Source organism: Salvelinus alpinus, chromosome 22, assembly GCF_045679555.1.
Source record: "Salvelinus alpinus chromosome 22, SLU_Salpinus.1, whole genome shotgun sequence".
Lineage (NCBI taxonomy): Eukaryota > Metazoa > Chordata > Actinopteri > Salmoniformes > Salmonidae > Salvelinus > Salvelinus alpinus.
The window spans coordinates 5,543,574-5,557,173 of NC_092107.1; the positions used below are offsets into that span (position 1 = coordinate 5,543,574).

Sequence of the window (13,600 nt, forward strand, 5' to 3'; positions counted from 1 at the left end):
AGATTCTAACAAGGTGTCAAACGTTCCACAGGGATGCTGGCCCATGTTGACTCCAATGCTTCCCACAGTTGTGTCAAGTTGGCTAGATGTCCTTTTGGGTGGTGCACCATTCTTGATACACACAGGAAACTGATGAGCTTGAAAAACCCATCAGCGTTGCAGTTCTTGACACACTCAAACTGGTGCACCTGGCACCTACTACCATACCCTGTTCAAAGACACTTAAATCTTTTGTCTTTCCAATTCACAATCCATGTTTTAATTGTCTCAAGCCTTAACAATCTTTATTTAACCTGTCAGGTGTTACTAATGTTTATACACTCTGTGTAGATCAAAGTATTCCCTAGCTGAGCATCCACTGCTTTCTCTCCATCTGTCTCTCTCTCTCTCTGAGTGCTCCTCTTTGCTCTACTTGCTTTTTCACAGTCAAGTCCGCGTGCAAACAATTCAAATTCAACATGAAAATATTTGTCAACAGCTGCAAAGTCTAGACACTTTTTTTTCTTCTCGGAAACGGCCAAGCTCATTTCTTGTGTGCATCGGATGCAAATCGGGCAGCAAAAGCGAGATATCTGTGACAGGGCCGAGAGGGAAACCGAGAGACGGAGAGACGCTGTTTAGATGAGGATGCAAATTGGTTCGGAACGGGAGGGAGAGAGGGATGTAGAGGAGGATGGAAGGATAGAGGTAGAGAGAGGGAGGGATGTAGAAAAGCATGGAGGGAAAGACGTAGATATAGAGGGAGCTAAGTAAACTCTGAAGGGAGATTTAGTGAGGGAGTGATAGAGAGAGCAGGCCGGGTCAGGTGACATGCTGACCTCTGGTGGGAGCCTTGGCTGGACTGGCCCGGGTGGATTTGCATTGATGGATCTTCTTTCCATGGGGCTGTCATGTATCAGTGCTCAGGCACATCACGCCCCAGTCATTAATCAAATCATGGCCCCATCTCGCTCCCTCGCTAGGCTAGCTATCTCTCTGCCAGACACTCTCCTCTCTCTCCCCCTCAGACAAGCAGATATCCAGGATGTGTTGAGGATATCGTCTTCTGCCCATGCATGGTTTTCACCACTTTCCATTCATCCCTGTCCTCTCCTCACTGACTGGCCTCTGAAGAGTTTGGCCTCTTAGATCCTTGGATTGAATAACGGAGGGGGGATATGTGAGGGGGCGGGTGTAGTGGTCCAGTTAACAGCCACGGTAGCTCCACCAAAGTCAACTACACCTGTTCCTCTTTGGTTTGTCAGGGGTGAGGGGGTTAATGTGGTGCACGCAGACACAGAGAGAGAGAGAACGATTGAGAGAGGGAGAGGGGGGAGAGAGACAGAGAGAAGAAAAAGATTTGGAAAGAGAGAGCGGCAGGTTGAAGTGTCCTGTTGGAAGGATGCTAAATTCATTAAGATTTTTTTCTTCCTCCTCTCCTACATTTAGGCCAGCTGTAGCACCATTATGGCTTTACAGGCTGCTTCCTGTTCAAATTCCTCTTATGTTTTCCTGCTCTTCCACACAAAAGGTGGCTGCGCTGGGGGTGTAGTGCTTTTGAAATGTGAAGGGCCCTTGAGAGCCCAGGGCCACTGTTTCTCTCTGTCGGGTTGGAGAGACGGAGAGGCTCCGAGGCCAAGCGAGGAGGAGGCCTGCATTCCAAGTGGCACCCTATTCCCTACATAGTGCACTACTTTAGACCAGAGCCCCATGAGGCCTGGTTAAAAGTAGTGTACTATAAAGGGAATTGGGCTCCATTTGGGATGCAAACAAAGTTTGTATAACGTCCTGCTCTCCAAAGGCCCTGCTGTATTGCTGGGCCTCCACATCTAAATGGTCTCTTTGGATTAACACAAAGACATTATTTGGCCCCACTAATGAAACACAGAGAAACACTTTAATGATCTAAACCTCCTTCTCCCATCACTGCTTTGATTCCAATAATAATCCCAACCCTCTCCTTCTTCATTGTGCTGTTTTTGTAGCTTGTTTTCTTTTGTCTCTTTGTCCATCCCCCCCCCCCCCCGTTATGCTTATAAACTCAATGGTTGTCGCCTTTCAGATGCAACAATGGAGAAAGGAAAACATTCAGATAAAGATCATTGAGATTTGGTGCTGAAGGTTATGCTGTTTTTCTGCGGTAGCACTTAAACTTGAATCTTTGTAAGACCACAGATTGTATTGTAAAATACATAATAGTATATTCTAAGTTGAAGTGTGTCGTGATGGAGCGTAGAGCTTATGGAGAAAATGGTAAATCCTGTTCCCCTTATTGTCTTTAGTGAATGAGTATTATTTATATTGAACAAGTTATTGTGATTTAAGAATTATATGGAACTAATGTTGAGAGTTATGATCAGGTCAACCATCACGCAGAGTGTTTTCCGTTCTGCTCAGATGACCTACATATTTACTACAGCTGAAGGTGGCACTTCATATTATATTCACTGTACAACTTCAAAGGAATATATTCTGTGGATCATGAAATAGTGTCTCATGAGACGTTGGTGAAACCAGGTATGGTGTGGTGGACATAAGAACCTGCCTGAGACGTTGGTGAAACCAGGTATGGTGTGGTGGACATAAGAACCTGCCTGAGACGTTGGTGAAACCAGGTATGGTGTGGTGGACATAAGAACCTGCCTGAGACGTTGGTGATACCAGGTATGGTGTGGTGGACATAAGAACCTGCCTGAGACGTTGGTGAAACCAGGTATGGTGTGGTGGACAGAAGAACCTGCCTGAGACGTTGGTGAAACCAGGTATGGTGTGGTGGACATAAGAACCTGCCTGAGACGTTGGTGATACCAGGTATGGTGTGGTGGACATAAGAACCTGCCTGAGACGTTGGTGAAACCAGGTATGGTGTGGTGGACATAAGAACCTGCCTGAGACGTTGGTGAAACCAGGTATGGTGTGGTGGACATAAGAACCTGCCTGAGACGTTGGTGAAACCAGGTATGGTGTGGTGGACATAAGAACCTGCCTGAGACGTTGGTGAAACCAGGTATGGTGTGGTGGACATAAGAACCCGCCTGAGATGTTGGTGAAACCAGGTATGGTGTGGTGGACATAAGAACCTGCCTGAGATGTTGGTGAAACCAGGTATGGTGTGGTGGACATAAGAACCTGCCTGAGATGTTGGTGAAACCAGGTGTGGTGTGGTGGACATAAGAACCTGCCTGAGACGTTGGTGAAACCAGGTATGGTGTGGTGGACATAAGAACCTGCCTGAGACGTTGGTGAAACCAGGTATGGTGTGGTGGACATAAGAACCTGCCTGAGACGTTGGTGAAACCAGGTATGGTGTGGTGGACATAAGAACCTGCCTGAGACGTTGGTGAAACCAGGTATGGTGTGGTGGACATAAGAACCTGCCTGAGACGTTGGTGAAACCAGGTATGGTGTGGTGGACATAAGAACCTGCCTGAGATGTTGGTGAAACCAGGTATGGTGTGGTGGACATAAGAACCTGCCTGAGACGTTGGTGAAACCAGGTATGGTGTGGTGGACATAAGAACCTGCCTGAGACATTGGTTTTCACTGTAAAAATGTCTCGTACATTTAATGTACACCTAATAGACTGGCATCACTACTCCGACTAGCATCACTACTCTGCACGGTTCTGACTTAGAATATGTGGACAGCTACAAATACCTAGGTGTCTGGTTAGACTGTAAACTCTCCTTCCAGACTCACATTAAGCATCTCCAATCCAAAATTAAATCTAGAATCGGCTTCCTATTTCGCAACAAAGCCTCCTTCACTCATGCTGCCAAACATACCCTCGTAAAACTGACTATCCTTCCGATCCTTGACTTCGGCGATGTCATTTACAAAATAGCCTCCAACACTACTCAACAAATTGGATGTAGTCTATCACAGTGCCATCCATTTTGTCACTAAAGCCCCATATACTACCCACCACTGCAACCTGTATGCTCTTGTTGGCTGGCCTTCGCCACATACCCGTCGCCAAACCCACTGGCTCCAGGTCATCTATAAGTCTTTGCTATGTAAAACCCCGCCTTATTTCAGCTCACTGGTCACCATAGCAACACCCACCCCTAGCACACACTCCAGCAGGTATATTTTACTGGTCATCCCCAAAGCCAACACCTCGTTTGGCCGTCTTCCAATTCTCTGCTGCTAATGACTGGAACGAATTGCAAAAGTCATTGAAGCTGGAGTCTTATATCTCCCTCACTATAAGCATCAGCTGTCAGAGCAGTTAACTGATCACTGCACCTGTACACAGCCCATCTGTAAATAGCCCACCCAACTACCTCATCCCCATATTGTTATTTTTTTGCTGTTTTGCACCCCAGTATCTCTACTTGCACATCATCTGCACATCTATCACTCCAGTATTAATGCTAAATTGTAATTATTTCGCCACTATGGCCTATTTATTGCCTTACCTCCCTAATCTTACTACATCTGCACACACTGTATATTGATTTTTCTATTGTGTTATTGACTGTACATTTGTTTATTCCATGTGCAACTCTGTGTTGTTGTTTTTGTCACACTGCTTTGCTTTAAATGGCCAGGTCGCAGTTGTAAATGAGAACTTGTTTTCAACTGGCCTACCTGGTTAAATAAAGGTGAAATACAAATAAACATGCAACAGTTACACTCATAGGAATGAATGTATTCTACATTACTGCTTTCATATGTGCAATTAGTTCTTAAATGTAATTCATTTGCACAGTTTGAGAGAGCAAGGGACACATTATCGAAGTCAACTAAGCCTGCAGTGAGCAAGCATCAAGTCTTTGTGTGTGTGTTTATGCCATTCTCAAACAACATGCTCCCTCTCTCATGTAGCTCTTTAAGGCCGTTAGATGTGGTGCCCTTTGACGTGGCCTGATTGTGTTTATCTTGGGCTCCACTCAGATGAGAGAGGTGTGTGTGAGTCCTGTTGATTAGGTCTGATTAACTGACTGCTGGGTACTAGTGGCTCTGAGGCGCCGCATCTTTAGCTGGTTACCTCCAATCAGGGCCACGGCTCCTACAAGGCCTTGGACCCCAGGTGTGTGTGTGTGTGTGGGGGGGGGGACTTCAGGATGTATGTTTCATCAAACATTGAAGTTTTGCATGGTTACTTTCAGAGTATTAGACTTGGACTATAAAATAGGACTTGTATAAAATCTTTTCTCTCTCTCTGTGCAGCTAAACTCACCAGCCAGGAGTCGTACAACAACTTCACCAACAACAACATGGGTAACCCTCGTCTGTCCCCTCTGCCCAGCCTCACCATAGTGCTGCCCCTGGCACAGATCAAACAGCCCATGACCCTGGGCACCATGACCAAGCGCTCCGGGTGAGTCTTCCTGCCCTGCATCCAGCCATGTGTTGTTACTGTATACCAAGACTGTTCCATTCACATTCTGTCCCATCTAACTACTCACTACTATTGATCTGAAGTAGCCTTTACGACTCAGTCTGTCCTCCTTTGGCCACCGCCATTGATCATGTTCCATGTTTGCTGTTCATCTGTATCTGTTATGAACCCATTTGATTTGCAAGAAACCTCCACATGATATTATATCCAGCCTTGTTTGGAGTCTGTTGCCAGTCTGTCTCTATGTACAGCTACACTACAGTATAGCTACATGTCTCTATGGAAACATTTCCCAGTGTGTGTCTCTCTCAGGCAGTATCTGTTGCGTGTCAATGTGTCCTCTCCTGCTCCTCTCCCTTGGTCAGTCACGCTATAACTAAGTCTGTAGTTTTAAGAGGCGGTGAGTCAGAGGAGAGAGACTGCACCTTGTGAACTTCATTTACATACAGGTGGCATCACAATTATGGCTGGATTTTAATATTTTCATTTAAATGTCATTTTCCTGTCATGTTTGAATGGGACATGTTGTAATGATGGAAGCAGCAGGCTACTGGGGTTTCTTCCCAATGATATTAGATCACTTCAGTTCTGTATAAAGACACTAGACATCTGAGACTGGTGGTTAGAAACACGCCATCATTAGTTTGATTCATCTGCACGATTATTACAAGGGATTTGTTTTATGGTGAAAGGAAAACCTATTTTTTTGCATAATGCCCTACTTAGCAAAACACAGTAGGTAGAAAGGAGAGATTTGAGAGTATAACTGGCAGGTCATCCTTCTGGAGGATAACTCCTGAACTGGCTAGTTGAAATGTTTTGAATTAAAACTGATCGGCTGCTTTCTGTCTGTCTCTCTGTCAGTCTGTCAGTCAGTGTGCCATTATCCTTTCACTCTCAAATAGACATGTACAACCTTTTCACCAGGTCTCCTCTCTACTCTATCAATTCAAGTAAAAACAACAGCAAAGTCACTAAAACAATAATGCTCCTGTCCTACTCAAGTCAAACCTGTACATTAAACATAGCTGTCCGTCCATCCTTAACTCCCATCTGTCTGTCCTTCCGCAACAGAGAGAGGACGTCAGGGGCGAGCTAATGAAGCTAGACAGGCAGCTGTGCATCCCTCTCCTGCCCTGCACCAGACCCCCTGAATGCACACACACACACACACACACACACACACACACACACACACACACACACACACACACACACACACACACACACACACACACACACACACACACACACACACACACACACACACACACACAGGCGGCAGGTTGGGCCCTTGAAGTGAGGGGTGATATCAAGTGCGTTCACACAGACTTGTGCAGGAGTATCCAGGCACCATCTGTTTGTCTGCGTAGCCGGCTGTGTGTGCGTGCGAACGGGAAATCCGGCAGCTGTATTTACACCTGTGTGAGCAGATACCCGTTGGCAGAGTGGCAGAGCAACACACCAGCTGGTTAACCTACATTCTCTCATGGCCTGTCTGTCTGCAACGCACTCCAGTGCATCACACACACACCCCATTGCCCCGCAGAGTGATCCTGGAGGAAGCCACCACTGTCTTTGTTCTGCCCCGCAGAGTGATCCTGGAGGAAGCCACCACTGTCTTTGTTCTGCCCCGCAGAGTGATCCTGGAGGAAGCCACCACTGTCTTTGTTCTGCCCTGCAGAGTGCTCCTGGAGGAAGCCACCACTGTCTTTGTTCTGCCCCGCAGAGTGCTCCTGGAGGAAGCCACCACTGTCTTTGTTCTGTCCTGCAGAGTGCTCCTGGAGGAAGCCACCACTGTCTTTGTTCTGTCCTGCAGAGTGATCCTGGAGGAAGCCACCACTGTCTTTGTTCTGGCCCGCAGAGTGATCCTGGAGGAAGCCACCACTGTCTTTGTTCTGCCCCGCAGAGTGATCCTGGAGGAAGCCACCACTGTCTTTGTTCTGCCCTGCAGAGTGCTCCTGGAGGAAGCCACCACTGTCTTTGTTCTGCCCCGCAGAGTGATCCTGGAGGAAGCCACCACTGTCTTTGTTCTGCCCCGCAGAGTGATCCTGGAGGAAGCCACCACTGTCTTTGTTCTGCCCTGCAGAGTGCTCCTGGAGGAAGCCACCACTGTCTTTGTTCTGCCCCGCAGAGTGATCCTGGAGGAAGCCACCACTGTCTTTGTTCTGCCCCGCAGAGTGATCCTGGAGGAAGCCACCACTGTCTTTGTTCTGCCCCGCAGAGTGATCCTGGAGGAAGCCACCACTGTCTTTGTTCTGGCCCGCAGAGTGCTCCTGGAGGAAGCCACCACTGTCTTTGTTCTGGCCCGCAGAGTGCTCCTGGAGGAAGCCACCACTGTCTTTGTTCTGCCCTGCAGAGTGCTCCTGGAGGAAGCCACCACTGTCTTTGTTCTGGCCCGCAGAGTGATCCTGGAGGAAGCCACCACTGTCTTTGTTCTGGCCCGCAGAGTGATCCTGGAGGAAGCCACCACTGTCTTTGTTCTGCCCCGCAGAGTGATCCTGGAGGAAGCCACCACTGTCTTTGTTCTGCCCCGCAGAGTGATCCTGGAGGAAGCCACCACTGTCTTTGTTCTGCCCTGCAGAGTGATCCTGGAGGAAGCCACCACTGTCTTTGTTCTGTCCCGCAGAGTGATCCTGGAGGAAGCCACCACTGTCTTTGTTCCACACAGAGTACCCGTGCTATGCCAACCTACTTTATGTTCTCCTAAGGGACCTGACCAGTCATTCCTAACAGAGAACGACCGATATGGATTTTTTAGGGCCGATACCGATTTTTGGGTGTTAAGTAGGTGGATGGCTGATATTCAGTATCGTTACATTTGAAAATTTGGATGACAAAATTTCCCGGACATGTATGCATTAATGCATCAATTTTAAAATCAAACAATAGATTTGACTTTGGTATAAACAATCTTAATACTTAACAACATAATGATAATACTTTTATTTGAATGGTAAATCTCTTGATTAACTGGGCAAATGAAGATGGTGTAGGCATACTCACAATACAGGTGAATACATACTCAATAGGAATGTGTGCATGCAGTGAGTTATTGAGCTCGTTTTGGCTGAGTCTATGTTGCTACAGATGACAAACGGCCTATTTGCCTTCTGCTCCTATGATAACTAGGTCAATGGCAACAAAATTTGCTACCAAGCTATTAATGCATGTAATATCTAACAAAGAGAGTGAGGGTAGGAAAAGAGATTAAGAAACTATGCACGTTCTGTTTGATTGAGAACGCACACACACACGCTGATCTACAGCTTTCTTGGTCCGTAAACATGCAGGAAGATTCTTACGTAGCTAAACCTATTGGCAACATTTATTTAGGCATTTTAAAACACTTCCTCCTTTCCCTATTGCGACAACAATCTAATCCGACTATCAACTGTCAATTTATGGATACGATTGTGGCTGGTCAGATTGGCACACCAGTAAATCGCTAACTTTACACTGTAAGGAAGATGGCTCGTTGCCCAAAATGGTGCATGTTCAAAATTATAACCAGCTACCGTTAGCTAGCTACGTTGACGATTAGCTCCTCCTATCTGATATCTCTGCACTATGTTTATCTAGCCAGCTAGCTAGAATAGTAGCTAATATAGATAGCTAGCGAACACCACAGATTAAAGGATTAGTTATCGTAATCTTTGCTAACAGGTCACATTTTGGGCAACGAGCCAGCTAGCTTGCTAATTGCATGCATGTCCGGGCACGTTGACACAAGCCTTATTATTAGTGAATTAACTAAATATTTGCAACAGGAGTTCGATTTTGGTCACTGTCAATTTATATATATATATTTTTTTATATATATATATATTTTGAAAACTCTTTATTAAGTTTTACACACACAAGACAACACAAAGCAATATAAATAATATACTCAACTAGAAAAAAATACAAATAATACATTAAAAAAAATATTTTTAAAAAGCGTTAAAGATACCATACTTTAGACAAGTTAAACACACCAGCCAGAAGGCTACAAAGGTTAAAGGGCAATCTATAGTACAGGGACAGCGCAAACACCTCACCATTGTTCCTGTAAACAGTCAAGGGATAGGGGTGGAGAAATGCAACCACTCACAGACATAGCTACAGACAGACACTCCACTGGACCAAAGATAAAAAGTTTACAATGCTTTAAAATAAAAAAATGAAATAATCATTTTATGTAGGCGTGAACAACATTTTAAAATAAAAAACAAGCTCACATTTTAGTCTCTGATCGGGCAAGATGAACAAGGCATCTGTAGGTCACAATCAATAAGCACATCTACTTGAATGCCCCCACCCCAGAAATAACACAAAGAAATGCTCATCCAACCCTTAAGTCACAGGGGGGTCAAATACAGACTTATTTTTGTTTTAATATGAATGCCATCAGAGGATGGACTGTTTAAAGTAAAACCGGAATGGAGCCCAAGCCTCATTAACAGTTTGGAGTTCCCACGTGAATTGAATTGAATTTTTTCTAGTTTCAGAGAGCACAACACATCTCTCACCCAATATTTATAAGATGGGGGAGCTGCCATCTTCCAGTTCTGTAGTATTGGCCATCTAGCTAAAAGAGTTGTATAAGCAACAGTGTCCAACTGGATTCTTGACAGGGGGTACCTATGGGCAGTACTCCAAAAAGGGCTGTAAGGGGAGCCGGATCTATAACAGTGTCATATATATCAGAGAAACATTTAAATATTAATTCCCAGAAACCTGACAGTATATGACAGCCCCAAAACATATGCAACAGTGTGTGGCTGGTTCCATTTTACATCTGACACAGGTAGGATCAAAATCAGAGAATATTCTTCCAAGTTTGGCCCCGGACCAGTGGATACGGTTAACCACCTTGAATTGAATGAGGCTGTGTCTAGTGCTAAAAGAGGACGAATGCACCCTGCGCAGCACAGATTCCCAGGTGTCTTCCCCAAGTTCCTCCCCCAAATCCTTTCCCCATCGAGTCTTTAAAGGCACCAAAGAGGGGTTCTGTAAGTCATGAATGATTGCATATACATCTGAAATTGCGTCCCTAGGAAGCTTCTTCAGCTCAAAGATGCTCTCTATAGCTGTATTTGCAGGCCTATGGGGAAATGCAGGTGTGTTAGCTCTGACAAAGTTCCTAGTCTGGAGATAGCGGAAAAAGTGGGATTGGGGGAGGTTGAACTGTTCCTGTAGCTGAGCAAAAGAGGCAAATGTATCATCAAAGAATAATTGGGCTAGTGAGGAGAGGCCTAGTGAGTGCCAGATGGCAAAAGCCCCATCATTCAAAGATGGAGGAAATAAAATGTTCTGATTAATTGGGCCTTATAAAGAAAAGCCTCGGAGGCTAAAGGCTAAACGGAACTGATTCCAAATTTTAAGAGACTGCTTTACAATTGGGTTGACACACCTTTTGCCAAGGGACACTGGGAGAGACATGCACAACACAGAAGAAAGTGCAGCAGGTTTACACGATTCAGACTCCATCTGGACCCAGAGTGGTCTAGGGCCAGTAGGATCAGTCTGCAGCCAGTATAGAAGGGCTCTGAAATTTGCAGCCCAATAGTATGTCTGAAAATTTGGTAGAGCTAAACCCCCCAATGACTTAGGCTTCTGTAAATGTTTTCTACCAATCCGTGGTACCTTGCCATCCCAAATAAAATGCATGAATGTTTGATCCAGTGAATTAAAAAAAGATTTTGGGCAAAAAATTGGTAAATATTGAAATAAATATAAAAATTTGGGCAACACATTCATTTTAATGACATTAATCCTTCCGATAAGAGAAAGAGGTAGTGAATTCCAAAAAGTAAAAGATTGTTTCAAACTGTCTACTAGAGCAACAAAGTTTTCCTGAAACAAATTTGAATATTTCTTTGTCACTTTAACTCCCAAGTAGGTGAATTGATCCTGGACAATCCTAAACTGAAAAGTTGTAAAAGAGCATTTTAAAGCAGCCTTATTTACAGGATTTTTTTTTTTACAGGAATCTCTTGCCTAGATTCAGCTTGTACCCTGAGATTGATCCAAACTTTTTAAGAACAGATAAGGCACGTGGCAATGAGGTATCAGGATTAGAGATAAACAAAAGGAGGTCGTCAGCATATAGCGAGACTTTCTAAGCCCGTCCTGATTATTCTTTGAATGGCATCATTAGAGCGTAGTGCAATGGCGAGAGGCTCGATTGCCAAAGCAAACAACAAGGGGGAGAGTAGACAACACTGTCTGGATCCGCGGTTCAAGGGAAAATAGTCAGAGGACAAGTTGTTAGTCTGTACCGAAGCCATGGGGGAAAAATAAAAATAAAACCGTCCGGACACGGTAATTTACAACTTTTCATTGCGTACACTGCTGTTGCAATCTTCTCAGGTGTAAATTCTTCTTCTAGACAGTCATGGGAGTCTGTATCAATTGATGGCATATTCAGGCCATTAAAGAAGGAATCAATCAGCAAAGGGTCTTGAGGGGATTCAGAGGTGTATAGCGCAGAGTAAAATTGTTTGAATTGATCATTGATCTCTTTATGTATAACTGTGGTGGCACCAGACGGGGTCCTTATTTGTGGGATTAAACGTGAGGCCTCAGATTTACGGATCTGATGTGCAAGGAGTTTACTAGCCTTGTCGCCTTGTTCATACACTCTGTATTGAGCTCGCAAGAGTAACTGTTCAGCTTGCCTGGTAGAAAGCTCATCAAATTCAGATTGGAGTAGTTGGCGCTCTTTATGCAGATCAGAGGAAGGATCCGTAGCATACTTCTCATCCAATGTGGCTATGGATTCGCTCAGGTCCCGAAGTCGCTGAGAGCGAACTTTGTTTTGGTTGGCTGTATAAGAAATAATTTGGCCACGTAGGTATGCTTTGAGAGACTCCCATATGGTAGAGCAGGACATACCTGGTGTTGAATTAGTTTCTAGGAATAAGGTGATTTCAGAAGAAATGAAATTGACAAACTCCTTATCTGAGAGTAAAATGGGGTTAAGACGCCATTGATAACACATAGGAGGTCGCTGGGGAAACTCTAGTTCAAGCACTAATGGTGAATGGTCAGAAATAACAATACTCTCGTAAGTACACCGCCGAAGGTTAGGCAGAAGTTTTTTGTCCAAAAAGAAGTAATCAATCTGGGAGTATGTTTGATGAACATAAGAATAAAAGGAATACTGTCTTATCCGTAGGATGTAGGAAACGCCAGGCCTCAAACATAGCATATTTCTGAAGAAAAGATTGAATAAGTAGGGCACATTTAGATGGGCCTGTAGTTCTTCGTGAGGGCTTGTCAAGAACTGGGGACATTTTACAGTTGAAACCCCCCCCCCTAAAATCAACAAATGAGAATCTAAATTGGGTATAGCAGATAAAAAGGAAGAAATTAAACTTGTGTCATCCCAATTGGGAGCATAAACACTAGCCAAAACAAGAGGGGTAGAAAACAGTTTACCGGTTACTATGACGTATCGTTCCTTAGGATCAGCAATAACCTCAGAAGCTACAAAGGGAGTAGATTTATCAACCAAAATGGCAGCACCTCTTGATTTACTATGAAAGTTAGAGTGGAACACTTGACCAACCCAGTCCTTACGCATCCTAAAATGCTCACCAGTCCTCAAGTGAGTCTCTTGTAGAAATGCAACATTTGCATTCAAACACTTTAAGTGTGTCAACACCCTCTTACGCTTTACAGGGTTGTTAACCCCTTTGATGTTCCACGAAATGTACTTGATCATATTTTTTTGCCACCCTGGGCATTCCCGTTATACAACCCTGTCATTAGAGCATAGAGTGGAAAAGCAATGAGCGCCCAACAACCCCAGAATAACTTGTCTCAGAGTAATAATGTACGGTGCAAGATGTTTGGAAAAACTCCAGGAAAAAAACTAAAGACAGAATGACAACATTAGAACTGAACATTTCAACCTTCCTCCCCCCCACCCCCTCCCCCCATCCCAGACAGTACCTCCCCAAACGAGGTACAAGCCTAAATAGAACATGTTCTCTTCGCACATTATGTCTGTGAGAGTGCGGTCTGAAACCTAAACCCACAGTCCCGCTCTTTAAAGTCGCGTTTTGTGTTAGTGAATCAAACAGCAGAAAGAGAGAAAAATAAAAAATAAAAGTGAATCCCTTGTGCAAACGAAATTACAAAAGCACAAATTGTAGATGTATATAATTATATTCCCAGTCTTATAACAGGTATTGAGAGAGAAAATGAATCAAATGTATAAAGGCTCTCAGCCAAAAACCTAATTTGAGGTAAGGAAATCGTAGTAAGACAATCAAAAAAAAA

The 13,600-nt window shown here is 44.4% G+C and overlaps 1 protein-coding gene across 5 annotated transcripts in view; it reads left to right on the forward strand.

Annotated features, from left to right (window-relative positions):
• The window catches only part of LOC139548865 (BCAS3 microtubule associated cell migration factor-like), a 325,394-nt gene that overhangs the window by 86,318 nt on the left and 225,476 nt on the right, over positions 1-13,600 (forward strand). For all 5 annotated transcript variants that reach the window (XM_071358768.1, XM_071358769.1, XM_071358765.1 and 2 more), the window contains exon 16: positions 5,155-5,305. In XM_071358768.1, the coding sequence (XP_071214869.1) occupies positions 5,155-5,305 (151 nt within the window). The remainder of the gene's footprint in view (positions 1-5,154; positions 5,306-13,600) is intronic.